The 13670-nt window shown below is 42.4% G+C and overlaps 1 protein-coding gene across 13 annotated transcripts in view; it reads left to right on the top strand.

Annotated features, from left to right (window-relative positions):
* CADPS (calcium dependent secretion activator) overlaps positions 1 to 13670 on the top strand; it is a 204146-nt gene that overhangs the window by 147519 nt on the left and 42957 nt on the right. For all 13 annotated transcript variants that reach the window (XM_066558057.1, XM_066558058.1, XM_066558064.1 and 10 more), the window contains 3 exons: positions 687 to 793; positions 6291 to 6447; positions 7418 to 7559. In XM_066558057.1, coding sequence (XP_066414154.1) covers positions 687 to 793; positions 6291 to 6447; positions 7418 to 7559 — 406 coding nt within the window. The remainder of the gene's footprint in view (positions 1 to 686; positions 794 to 6290; positions 6448 to 7417; positions 7560 to 13670) is intronic.

The following is a 13670-nucleotide window of genomic DNA, read 5'->3' on the forward strand; positions in this document are numbered from 1 at the left end:
AACACTGCAAAAGAACTCAAAATAGGTAAACACCAAGCTCCAGGATTTAAACTCTTTGGTTTGTTTTGCGGGGTTTTTGTTTTAAAGTTGTGTCTCTTTTCCCATATAAATCTTGCCCATGAGTGTGGGATTTACCACTTTTCACTCCCTCCAGCATGCATAACTCCTGACCCTTGTGGAGTTAAATCCTGGAGCAAGACAGACCTGCGAGTTTTGCTTTTAGAAGCAGGTGACATTTAAATTGCTCGAGTCTGACAATTTATTACAAGTGCAGACAGATTTGTTTTAATTGATCTTCTTAAAAGCATTTTTTAATGATATAGATATGATTCCTATAATAGCATCATCTACATTGAAGGATACATATTGTTCATACATTAGTGGCCAGATGCTGTCTTTAGAGAATGTGATGTTCTTATTTGAGCTAATAAAGTGCCACCATAAAGCAAACCAACTCTGACAGTATTGTGAAATTTGGAGCTGGAGCACTGTATTTTCATAGTATAATAACGAATGTGGCTTTCTGGTTTGCTCAGTACTAATTATATAAGCATTTAACATATGCATGAAAAGATCTTTAAAGCTGCAGAATATTATGGGGATTTTTTTTTTAACCTCTAAAATAACTCACTGTTCGTCTAGCTTTTCACCCTGCCTTCCTTTTAACTTGAGTTCTTGTACTACAGAGAATGTAGGCCGGTTAGTCACACCAGCTAAAAAGTTAGAAGATACAATACGTCTGGCAGAGCTGGTAATTGAAGTCCTACAGCAAAACGAAGAGCACCATGCAGAGGTGAGCAGCGTCCCCGGCGAGGTTGTGTCCGCCCAAGTCTTCCACAGGATCCGGTGGGAGCTTTGTATATTTGTGTGATGTCTTCCCAGCTGGTGCTGGTTATCTTTTTTAAAAGCTGGAAGTACACTCGAGTATGATGAAGCCAAGGTACACTTCAGGAGGAATGTGTTTTCAGAGGGGAGGGAGGGCTAAAGGATGAATTAACTGTGCTCTCCTCGATGTCAGTCTGCAGCCTTTCTGACAGTGCCAGTCTGGCCAAAATATTCACCACCAACTACCTGCAAGAGCAAGCCTGTCCACTTTCCAGAAAGGTTGTATTTCCAAATCATGAGCTGTATGTGTGTGCCTCCAGCCAGCATGAGCGGGGTCCCTGCTGCAGCTGCTGCTCCTGCTGTCCGGAGGGGAGCAAGGAAAACTGCAACAAAACAGAATCATTCTCCTTTCTGCCCCTTTCTGAGAATTCAGGTCATTTCTAGGGGTCTCCCTGGGCCCCTCCAGTACATGATGAACTCACCTGGTTTCCTGTTGGCCTCTTCTGCCTTGGCTTATTGGTAATAGCTCAATGACTAGTCACAGAGGTTAGGATGAACTATGCTCTGTTACTTATTGTCTGGGTTATCTAAGGCCTAATACAACCACTCTTAACTATTTGAAGCACCTAAACAGAAAGATTTGTGTATGAAAATCACTGAAACCATGTCATAGTCAGATATACACCAGAAAATCGTGAGGCTTGATCCTGGAAACACTTGGTCCCACAGGCAGCTGGCATGGCTGGCTGTAGTCCTGCTCTCAGCACGTCAGGACATTTCTCCCTGAGCAGGTGATGTTGCATACCCATGTAAGTATTTGCAGGATTGAGCCCTGAGTTCTCTGTAAATCTGGTGCTCTTGAATGCGTATTGAAAAGTTAATAATTTTAAAATTCGGAGGGAACAGTTATTGTTTATGACTGTAGGTATTGTTGCACTCTTTCACTATTTTCTCTTTTCCTTCCCATTGATATATATATATATATATAGATATAGATATACTCACAATATTTTGCATTAAGAGCATTTGATAAATAATTTCACAATCACCTAAAAATCATTCCAGTGTGTATTAAATATGCAGTATAGTTTTACTTATTGATAATACACAGCAATCCACAAAACCCAACTAACGCCTGATTACATATTTAAATTTCCTCCCTGTTTTTCTACTGTTCATTCAATCTTGGATGATCCTGGCAGGGGAAAGAGGTATGTGACTAAACCGAATGAAACGAGTCACTCCTGTCATATTCCGTGCATGCCCTCTCAGTGCCATGTTTCCTACTGGGATTTTACCCTGGTTGCCCTCGCTTCCGTAACTTTGACCGAGGAATGTAACAGCAACTTTGGGTCGGCTGCTTGCAGAGCTGGTGGCCTGACACAGGAGGGTAAATGTGGCATAGCAGTCCAGTCCATGCATGCAGCAATGGGTATATTTTACGAGCGCTGCAGTTACATCCCAACACAACCCTACCTGCCTGGACTCGCTCCTCAGCCTGTTGTTACCTGTCGTTTGCATTCACCCGACCTCTAGTACACTGTGGTGGAGATGGACTAAGTACTACACGAGTGCCTAGAATGGTAGTGGTCTTCCTCTGGTTTTGTCTGTATGTGCCTTGTACTGGATATACAGTATTTATATGTAGAGAGAGAATGTATGAGGTGAAGAGTGAAATAAACCTCCTTTTTACTAAAGCAAGGGGTGCTTGAGAGCACTATGCTTGTGCAAAAACTGTTTTATTCCACTCCTCACCAGCACAGGCTGGATGTACAACCAGCTGGGAAGGAGCTGTTTTTTAAAACACAGCTTATTTTGAAAAGAGGAAGCAGTTGCAGGACCAGTCACACTCAGCCAGCCATGCTGCCAAGATCCTTACATGATGAGGAAGGCTCAGAACTGTTCTCCAGCATCTTTTGTGTCACAAGGTTTTGATTAGAGACAGAAGGTTAATGCCAAGACAGATAGGAGGCATCCCCATCCCTTGTTCTGAACGGGGACTTGGAAGGATGAAATCCATCTCTCTCCAGAAGCCCGGCACACTGTCGGTGCATTTTGAATCCCTGTCCTGAGGGTGGCTGTGGCATTTCAGCAGTGCACAGGCAGTTGGCCAGCTCTCTGCACACTTTGAATTGCACCCAGGGAAAAGAGAGAAGAGGCTGGGTGGTTTATCACTGATTTTTATTGTGTTGTAGCTACATTTTACTGTCACTGTGCAATGAGCATTGCTGACGTATTACACTTTATTTTTGCCCCTGTATAATTCCAGGTGACTTTTTTTATATATTGTCACTCACCTGGAGAAGGCTTGACCCATGAGGTGTGACTCTTAAGTCTACTTTGGTTGTTCAGCAGAAAATTGCACTGCTTACTGGAGAAATGCCTTACTGTACTGAAAAGCAATAGTTTTTGCAATTAACACATGCCCCTTTTTTCCCCATGTGGACATCCAGGCAGGCTCCCTAATGAGAATGTAGAAAATAATATTCAAAGCATGTTCAAAAATCATTACAAAATGAGCATGATGTCTAGTCAGTTGGGTTTGTCTTACCCATGAGAAGAAAGCAACACAGCACAGGCAGAAATAGCAGAACCCGTGTGCCTATGTCTGAAATCTGGGAGCAGGAGGTCTCTGGCATTGTATCATCTCTCCCATCAGATGTCTCCTAGCTCCCTTTCCCTTCCTCTGGATGACTGATGACAATGTCAGAGGCAATGCCATTCACCTGTTTTTAAATTTGTGTTTTCTCTCTCTATGTATACATATGTGTATATGTATATATGTATCTTAACTCCTTGAGGTCATACATATATACATGTGTATCCATGTGTAAAATATACAATAATAGGTGTGTTTGGCTAGAAAGCACACTTTTCCCCCCTTTACATTATTATTTAAGCAAAGCAGGTAAGTAGATGGTAAATAAATGAAATGTTACCATCTTGAAAAAGGTTTTCTAAGTATGGTGTTACCAATCCTACTTACAGAAATTAGGGAGGAGGTTGAGGATCCTGACAGAAGTTTGAGAATTACGGAGTTAAAATATGACTTTTCAAGCAAAAGGAAAACTGTTACTGATTTGGGCATAATTTTTTTCCACCAATGATCATATGCTTTTCTTTTTTTAAAATAGCTCTTTTTTTCCTTTTTCATGAAAGCAGGTTCTTATTGCAGGACTCTGAAGTGTTTATATTGAAATTTGTTACAGAAGACATTCTTTGGCCTCCCCTCTTTTCCCTTCCCCCCAAATGCTGGTTGCCATCATAGCAGTCGCTCCATGCCTGCAGACCCAGGGCAGTGTTGGGTGGGTGCCAGCATGGCAGGCTCTGGGCAGGCAGAGGCACAGCCAGAGAAACCACATCAGAGCAAGGACAGCCCCTGCAGCCTTCCTGAGAACTACAGCCAGGCCTTGCTGAGATAAGAGGACCCTGCACAGGTCCACTGCTCAGCAGCACTCCTTTCCCAGCCACCTCTGTGAGCAGGTTGGAGCAGGCATCAGGAGCACACCTGCCTCTGGATGGTTTTGGTTCTTCCATGGTCCCTCAGAGGTTTGATGCCTCCCAGCATGGCATTCACTGCCATCCAGACTTGCGCCTGGCTGGACACCAGCACCAAATGTGGAAAAATGCTGAAGAGCACTGCTCCACACGTCAGCCCCACACAGGCTCCCTCACCTTGGTTTGGCTCTCCCAGAGTGATGACTCTGCAGACACCCAGGGCCACTGTCACCACTGCCACTTCACCCCTGAGCATCCCCAAGCAGGAGATGCTGCAGCAGAGCTGGGCAGCTTCCTCCATGGGCCTGAAGCTGAGGACAGTCTGCAGACAAAGGACTCTGCTGTAGCCACCTTGTCCCCATGCCATGACCACTGGGACACTCACCTGCTGGTGTTGCTGCTTCAGGCATGGGCAGACACTGAAGCTGTGCCTACATCTTCACCCCTATTACAGGGCAGGCCCAATCCTAAGATTAGTTTGGGGATTATGTGGTTGTTTTGGTTATTTGGTTTACATCTTGGATGCGCTCTGGGAAGAAAATGCCGAGTGCAATGCCCAGTCTATCCATGCCTTCACATCCATTTTGTATCGACTCATGGAATAATAGCAGGGCAGTGTCAGTCTGCTTTATATTTTAAAGGATTGAAGGAGTGGAAATAGTTCCAAAGACCCCCTGCCACTATCACTGGCAGCTGAGAAGTCGAGCCAAAACAGGAAAAACTATGGCAGTAACCTGTTTTGGAGATGCTGTTCCCTCTCCGTGACGAAGTGAACCAGTAGCTGGAGTTGTGCTGTGCACATCAGTGAATCAGAACTGAACCCTGAGTGAAAGCCCATTCTTCTTATTCATGTCTCCTAAAACATGCAAAAAATGCCCTTCCCTGACTGGCAATTCCTCTTCAAACTGATTCCTCCATTCCCAATGTCGTCCGTTTCATCTCCACTCTTGTGCCTAAGCTAGAGGTTTCTTTTTCTTGCCAAGTGCCGCAAAGCTGTTCCTTAGCTCCTTTAAGTCACTGAGTAATTTCCTATCACTTCCAAATGACAGCACATGGTCCTGTGGACAGTTCTTCTCATACTGCATGTTCCCAGCCAGAAGTGACTACTGAACACGCATGCATGCATTTGCAGCATTCACATCTGAGCCATGTATGATGTGAATGTCACCTCAGAGAGCCCGCACAGCGAATTTTAAGGACCCATGTGCATGAGAATGAGTTACCTCACTGATATTTTTTGGTTTTCAAGTTTAGACATATGTTTTTCCTGCCTCTGTGAAAATATAGGCTTGCCATAGATTTTTTTTTTACCTTGGCATGTTGATAGTAGAGCTTTGTAATGGGTTCCTAATCAGTAGCATCATGAAGGTGGTAGTGTGTTAGATAACCATGTAAAATGAACAGTGCTGTAATAACTTTTACTGGTGATGTTTGAAATATCTTGAAAACATGGTGTGAATGATTTAGGACAGATTTTAATGTCTCAGGCTTCTAGTTTTTCAAGACAAATGCAAGTACTGAATCCAAGTAGAATTTAAGCTGTTGAAAAACACATCAGAAAACCTACAAGCACAGTGAAGAAACTCCCAAATTTCTGTACTTTAGAAATAAGAATTAGTTGATTTTTTTTTCCTGATACTTAGCATCATTAATGAAGTCATTTATTGTAAATTGAACAGATGAAACCTTCTCTGCTACGTTACAGCTGCATGCCTTTACAGTGGAGCTCTGAAGAGACCCTCTACAAGAAAGCTTTGTGTTAGAACTGCAGTGCCTAATTCTGTGATTAGCACTGCCCATGCAGGCTAGCACCCAAAGCACTGTTCTCTTTACAATAAAGGTAGTTTCCATGAGATGCGCTTTTTTTTTTTTTTTTTTTTTTTTTACGATATGTGGCCTAACATCTTTCCCTGCGCTTTATTAGAACTAATACACATCTTTATTATCTTTTTCTGCCAACTCTGAAGGCCTTTGCTTGGTGGTCAGATCTGATGGTTGAGCACGCAGAGACCTTCCTGTCACTGTTTGCGGTGGATATGGATGCAGCGTTAGAGGTGCAGCCCCCAGACACCTGGGACAGCTTCCCGCTCTTTCAGCTCATTAACGATTCCCTCCGTAGTGACTGTATGTATTCTGCATTCTGATCATTCCCTTTCCAGTGGGCTGCTCAGGTTACTGATAATGCTTTCAGCCTCTCCTTACTGCACAGAGAACTGAGATGGGTGGAGATTCACAGATTTACAAACTCCTTTAGCACCAGCTTTTATTGCATTGCCACTAGAAAAAGCACACCCCTTAAATCACTGAAGTCAAAGGTGGGAAGTTGAATTTTATTTTGCTTCATCTTCTCAAGTCTCTTGGTAATGGCTGCCTGATAAGCAGGGAATTAGGTACTCTATATTTGTCATTGAATGTGTGTATTGTTTTATATATGTGTACTGCATTTATTTGACATGGAGTAAGCCAGTCCTTGCTTTAAGATTTTATTGAAGGGAGGAAAATATTAAATTAAACGGAAGCAGAAGTACTTGAGAAGAATAGTGCTTTGTGAAATAAGACAATTCTCTGAAGCACTTGGGCCCATGCTTTCAAAACCCATGTTTTGAATTTGGCACTTTCCTGGATAGTCCAACCCTCCCTGGGGAGCTGGTGGCAAAATTGGCATTGCCTTTGCTAGGTCCTAGACCAGGACCCCAGCTAGCTTTCTAAGACTATGTGAAAAAAGCCAGGGACTCATCCTCAGAAGGCAAGTTCCAGCATCATGGTACTGAGCAACCAAAGAAGAAATTATTTTCCCACCTGCTAAACCCATAATGTTTGCTGTGCTGTGTTTCTTACACTGGTTTTATTCACAGGAAGTGATAATGTATTTGTAAGTTTTACATTAATGGAAAAGAAGGTTCATTGTCTGTTTATTTGTTTGGAGTAAGAAGTCATTCCTGCTGTCTGTGTCATGAACTCTGGCTCCTGTTATGTTCTTGAAGTTTTCCTGTTCACTGACAAATTCGTTGTTTGATGAAGTGCCACGCTGTGGTTTGTTACAGAGGTTGTAGTAACAGTAGTGTCTTACTATACTTTTATTTATCTATTCTAGATAATTTGTGCAATGGAAAATTCCACAAACACCTCCAAGACCTGTTTGCTCCACTTGTTGTTAGATATGTCGATCTGATGGAGTCCTCAATTGCACAGTCAATTCACAGGGGCTTTGAGCGGGAGTCATGGGAGCCAGTAAAGTAAGGAAACCTCCTTTGATACAATCGGAATTTGGGTGCAAATGGATGGAGATTCATATAGAGGTGAATTAGCAAACCTTAGACTGGACATGCAGAAAATGCTTTAAACATTCTAGTTTAATGCTATAAATAGGAGGCCTGATCTCTTCAGGATTTTCAGGTTAATGAGGGAAATGGTATTGGCTTTTTGAAATGCATCGCTGCCTCAGTTTGAACCGTGTGCCTTTGAACAGGGAAGCATGAAAATGGGAAAACCTTCTTAACTGCCATGGCTTTTTGGAACCCATTCTAAAAGGCCTTTTCCAATGCTGCTTTTGAACTCACATAGCTCCTTTTCAGAACAAAAAAAATCTCGCTTCACTGTGTTCAGTTCCAGCCCTATAACCCCTGTGAGTCATTGCTGTATTTATTCTCAACACTCATTTTTTCCACCCACCCTGTGGGGGGGATACTGCAGTGTGTGCCTCTGGCATCAGCCCCATGGCTGGTGGCTGCACTTGTCCAGGCTCCCCATGTCCAGGGCAGCTCTGCCAGTCCCAGCTCCTCTGCCTGTAGGATTAGATGTGCAGAAACCAAAGTAAAACATGGGCAAGATGACTCAAGCATAATGATTTCTTACATTTGGAAAGCTAGGAGTTTACCAGCAAGAAATTGGGAGCCTGAGAAAAACCCAAATTGAACTCAAGAGCTGGTGAATGATAAAAATGTGACATGTGCTTTGGATTACTGTTGTTATTTCACAGGTTTTGAAGCATTGCTGAACCCTGTCATGCTTGCTCTATAAAGCCAAGTCAGATCCTACAAAGGGAAATAGCTAACTTTTCCTTCTAATAAAGATACTAAAAGAGAAAGATGGACCCTTTGCAAGTGACATGAGTCTGGCAGTGCCTCAGACCAGGAACTGGGACCAGGTGACCTCTGGAGAGACTCTTTTCCTTGCTTTTTTTGTCATTCTCTAGGGAAAGTGAAATGGCACCGCACTCTCAGAGGTTGCTGTATAAAAGAACGTGTGGTCTTTCAGGGCTTTTCACACCAAATATGTTCCGTTTACAAGGAAAAGAGATTTTGTTCAGCAGCCAGCCTCCCATATGCAACCTGGAGTCTGAGTACCCAGGTTTTTTCCTTTCTTTCTTGTGCATCCTCAGCATCCGTAAGGATTCTGCCTGCCAAATCTCGGGCTTTTTCTTGACACCTGATCATCCCCTCTGTTTTGAGTGGGGTTAAGTGGCTGGCATTCAGGAGCCTCTCTCACTTTCCATTTGCTGTCTTTGGTCTGCAGGCTAACAGGATTAAAGATCCTAAAAAATCTTGTTTCAAATAAGCAGATGTGACCCAGAAAACATACAAGAAATAGATCTTTCGAGTAGGAGAATGCCATTTTTACAGCCACTCCTTCAAGCAGAATTGCACTTCGAAGTTAGCATTAACTTCAGTTTCAGAGCTCTGCTTTAGTAAAAAATATGTATTTCCTTGTCTGTTATGAAACAGAGGCAGTTAACTCCGTGTACCTGTCCACCTGGGTCAAGCACTCAATAAACAAATCATTCTGCTTTTTTTTTCTTTTATCAGAAGCTGTCATCTTTTTGCTTTTTAATGACTTCAAGGAGTTAACTATAGATGTCCATAAGTACTTGGATGTGCTACTTGCCTGTCAAAATGCTTTGTCCCTGGGTATGCCAGCATCTATCATTTCCACGTTATCTCTGATAGTTATAAAAGAGCTTTTCTTAGTTCTCTTGTGATGGTTATTCCCTTCTGGAGTTCCAGTTACAGTGTGCTTTCAGCATTGCATCTCCAAGTGAAAGCCCAGGATGGACTCTTTCTCTTACAGACTTGGGTATATAAAAGATTTCTTCCAGCAGGAAAGTGGGTGCTTTCCACAAGAAGCTTCTGTCCATCTGGTGAAAAGATGCACCATGGGTTTTTTTTTCACGTGTTGATATTTTGTTCTTATGTCTCGCACACAAAAGTGTGAGTTGCAAACGCTGGCTCAACGTGATGTGGCCCGGTGAAGGGAGGCACCAGTGAGTGCCAGAGGGTGGCACATACAGTGCAAAGGAAAAAAGGAGTGTCATTCCTAGGATCTTATGACATTTTTCATGTGCTGTTCAGAACTAAATGTTAAGGCATCTTCATCTTTGCCTCCTGGGCAGACCACCTGCTCGTCTTTGTCTGATCGACAGGGAACTTGCAGAAAAATTCAGGTTAGAGACTTTTTCTGTTTGACTTGCCCTCCTGTATCTACTCTCTCCTCACCCCACATATCCATACTGTAGCACATTTGAATCTGTGGCCATGTATTCTCAAATTGTTTGGAGCAGCCAATTCCCAACCAAATTGTGACCTTCTATTGACACCTCTCCAGCAGAGCTTTTTTGGAAATCAGGAACACTGCAGAATATTCTTCCACAGCTTTCCTCTACTTTGGAGATAGACCTTCAAGTTGGCCAGCAAAGACAGATCATCAAAGCTGGCCATTCCACCAGGCTTGTTGTTGTCCTGGATCTCTACAGTGCATTACAAGAAGGAAATCTCATTATCTCCTCTTAACCAAGAAATTATTCCACAACACAGAATCTTTTGAAAGGGTTTCTCTGTACTTGTGTTTGCAGTCAAGGCTGAAATATGTAGCCCTCCATAACCTGACCAGATGGCAGTTTGCAAGCATGTATTTCTTCTATTTTCATTGCTGAATACTCTGCACCTTATGCTCTGAAGAGTTAGGTATAGAAATCACAGTGAGAGAGATACTGTTAAGTATTGAAAAAAATGGTGGGGGGAAAGCATGGACGTTATGTGCTCATGAGGGCTCTGTAATCTGCCTCTGCAGAGCTGCTGAATTTGCAGGGGGTCCGTGCCCTATAGCTAGAGCAGCTGGTGCGCTTGTGTGAATCCACGCAGAGAAATGTGGAACACTTGTCCTTCGCACAGTCATCCAAGTATGCAGGATGCAGAGTAGGTCTGTTCTCTGGTGAGTTGAGAGGTCTTGGAAAAGTAGGGTTTGCAATGGGTTTTTTTCATGCTAGCTTCTCTCGGAGAGTGCTGATTTATCTCGCAGCCAGCTGACACGTATGCGTGTGTGTCTCTGTGTGTGTGCCTGTGTTGAAAGATCTTTTTGAGCAAATGCTAAAGCTCATGCAATGACAACCAATTTCAATGGCTTGACTAGGACATTACTCATTGACCCAGGGCTCTCTCTATTGCTCTGTAGTCCTGGCTTTAGCATCTATTAATTGCTCACTAACCCTTTGCAGGCTATTTATAAATGTATCATTAATAAAAATGTCAGAACTTGAACAATATGATTATACTAATCATTTTATAAGGTTGTACAACTACAGAATGATGGTGAAAAATGTTTCCCCTTAAAAGAAGCACCGCTGTAGTGAAAGTGAGTATTTTTGTTACTATTCTGGGTGTCAGTCACAGGAAGAGCACAGATTTGACTGCCTACTTCACTATCAAGCTTTTGCTTCACATCAAGGCTTTTGTGAAAAGATTTGCTCCTGAGCGTTTGCTCAGCCTCGACAGTGAGGTTTCAAGTGTTTATAGTGATGGAAGAGACAGGCATTTGCGTCTTCCATCACTAAATCATTTCAGGCATCCTGTAGGAACTGAGCGTTTAGGTGTGACCAAGGGTCTCGTTCAGCTCTATTCCGAACCCAGGAGACAGCTCAGTAAAAATACTGTGATTTTTCTGCCCTCCTTTCATTGCTAGGGCAGGTCTACAGGAGCAGCCGCGGTGCAACTGGACGTGTTCCATCCGGTGCTGCGGTACAGTGTGAGCACTGGGAGGGTGTGCAGGGGTACACTGCCAGGCTGTTTGCACTGAGAACTTCCCAGCAGACAGTCCAGGTGAGGGCATTTCCACAGCTCACACAAACAAACAGGGCTGAAGCAGAAGACACCAGGAAAACAAGCAGTGCAGCTCCAGAGCTTGTGTCTCTCATCAAACGTATCAGGATCCAGTCCTGAAGCTGAGTCGTCTTAAATCAGACAGCCCTCATCTTGTTGATGCAAATGCCCACATTCCCTGCCTGATGGCTGAGGTTATATTTAGCCCTCTATATTAAATAGGCATGGCTGGCTTCTAGAAACAGTTTCTCATCCTGGACCTGTAGTTTTATGGTCTGAACAATTGCAGGCTTCATGGAACATTTGTTGGTAATATTAATCATTTTTTAGAGGTCTCACTGCAACTGTTAGTCAGATAATTAGATCAGTTGAACCTGAAAAACTGTGCATGTCAATTCAGGAGAATATTTTTTTTACATTAGTTACTGTATGTTAACGTAATATACTCCATTATTTTGCTGTTTTGTTTTGTTTTAAAAGTACTAACTTATTCTTGCAACATATTCTTGCATCAGCAAAATAATGTGTTGTATAAAAGAAATATGTTTCCGTGCGAATATAGTATACTGTTTACTCTAGAAGTCATATTTTATTAATACAGTGTTTTTATTAATATAACACTGTCACTTCTTGAATTTTAATATTAAAACCAAAGGTCCTCTGATTTATGTATTTACCATCTGGCTAAGTTATTTAAGTTGCTTTTCCTTATACATTTATATGTTGTCCACCTCTTGCTATTTCTTTATTTATTCCATATCAGTATCTAACCACATGCACTGCCATTTCTGAAGATTTAACACTCTCTCAATCACTATGTAGTCTATGTCTCATTCAACAGTCATATCATCTTAGCAGCAGATACAGTATGAATGGAAACAATGGACAGCTTTGTGACAGTAGTGAATTCTCCTCTTTGCCTGAAAAAGAGAACATACAGATAGCAGGAAGTTAAATCTACTAAGAATCATAGAAATAATTAGAAATCAGAGCGTAGTCGTGAGGGTTTTTTCACTAGAAAAAACTTTGAGTTGTGATTTTCCTCCCCAACAAGGGATTTTATTCACAAAGAATGAAGTCTGTTCCCTAACATTCACCAGCAATGACAAGCTGAGCTCTTGCAGAGATGTGGTTCACATCGTCTGATGCGTTAGGAAACATTTATTCAGGCAGCTCAATTCCACTGCTTTGGGGGTTGATATATAAAACTTGCAGTAAGAAATGAAGTGCTAAATATGTCTCAGGGAAGTTACTAAGATTTTAATATGCCTTGAAAGACATGGTGTATAATTTGATAGTTTCACAGGAAGCCAGATAATGGTGTCTGTAAAGTAACTCATTTAATCCAGGGAAATGGGCAAGACCTCCAAAGGTGCCATATCCTGATGCAGTGTCAGAGCAGGCAAGTTTGGATGCTGAAGCAGTGCCTGTGTGCATCAACAGAAAAGCTTTCAGCAGCTTCAGCAATGCAGGGTGAAGCTGAAATCCTAAATTTCTAATTCCATTTTCGCTGAGTCCAAGTAAAAATCTGGTGAAAACACATCTGGTTTTGTTCCTCACATGGGACTGTAAAACCACCTGTGGGTTGTGTACCAGGGGGTCAGACAGTGTTCCTGGGAGAGGGCAGAAATGAGGCATTTTTCTGAAACCGGCCTCTCTTCTGAGAGCCAGGTAATATGTGAATTAGGTAACTGAGTTCTGTGGTTTGCTGATTCCCAGATCTCCTGATGTTTTCATTTTGCATGTAGAATATAACTGTGATGAGATACTCATTAAAACAGAATTAGACCAATTACAACATCTGGAGACCTAGTACAATGAAATATGTCAGGGTGCATTCCAAACTTTGGGCATGCAGTGCACCTTGCTCCAGGAGAGAATCTTGCATTAAATCAATACAGCTGTCCACTTTTTAAAGATCTCTATTTGCATAGCAGCTGCACATCTGAAAATCTGATTGAAGTCATGTTGCCCAAGTACACATGCTTCATATTAACCTTTGAATATCTTAATCACCTCATGGCCCATTTCCAGCCATGAAACCAGTCCTGGATTCATTATTCACAGTGCACAAATAGTGGGGCTGGACAATCCTTTGTTTTGCACCCAGGAATGCAAGGGAGGATCAGGGCACGGTCTTCGCAGAGGAAGAAGTTCACTGTTCCATCACTCCAGATTAGCCCATCTTTATTTGTGGAGGGTCTAAGAGAGGTTTTGCAGCAAAATTTTAACTTCATTGAGCTTGGTGGCAAGAAA

Source organism: Molothrus aeneus, chromosome 12 (assembly GCF_037042795.1).
Source record: "Molothrus aeneus isolate 106 chromosome 12, BPBGC_Maene_1.0, whole genome shotgun sequence".
Classification (NCBI taxonomy): Eukaryota; Metazoa; Chordata; class Aves; order Passeriformes; family Icteridae; genus Molothrus; species Molothrus aeneus.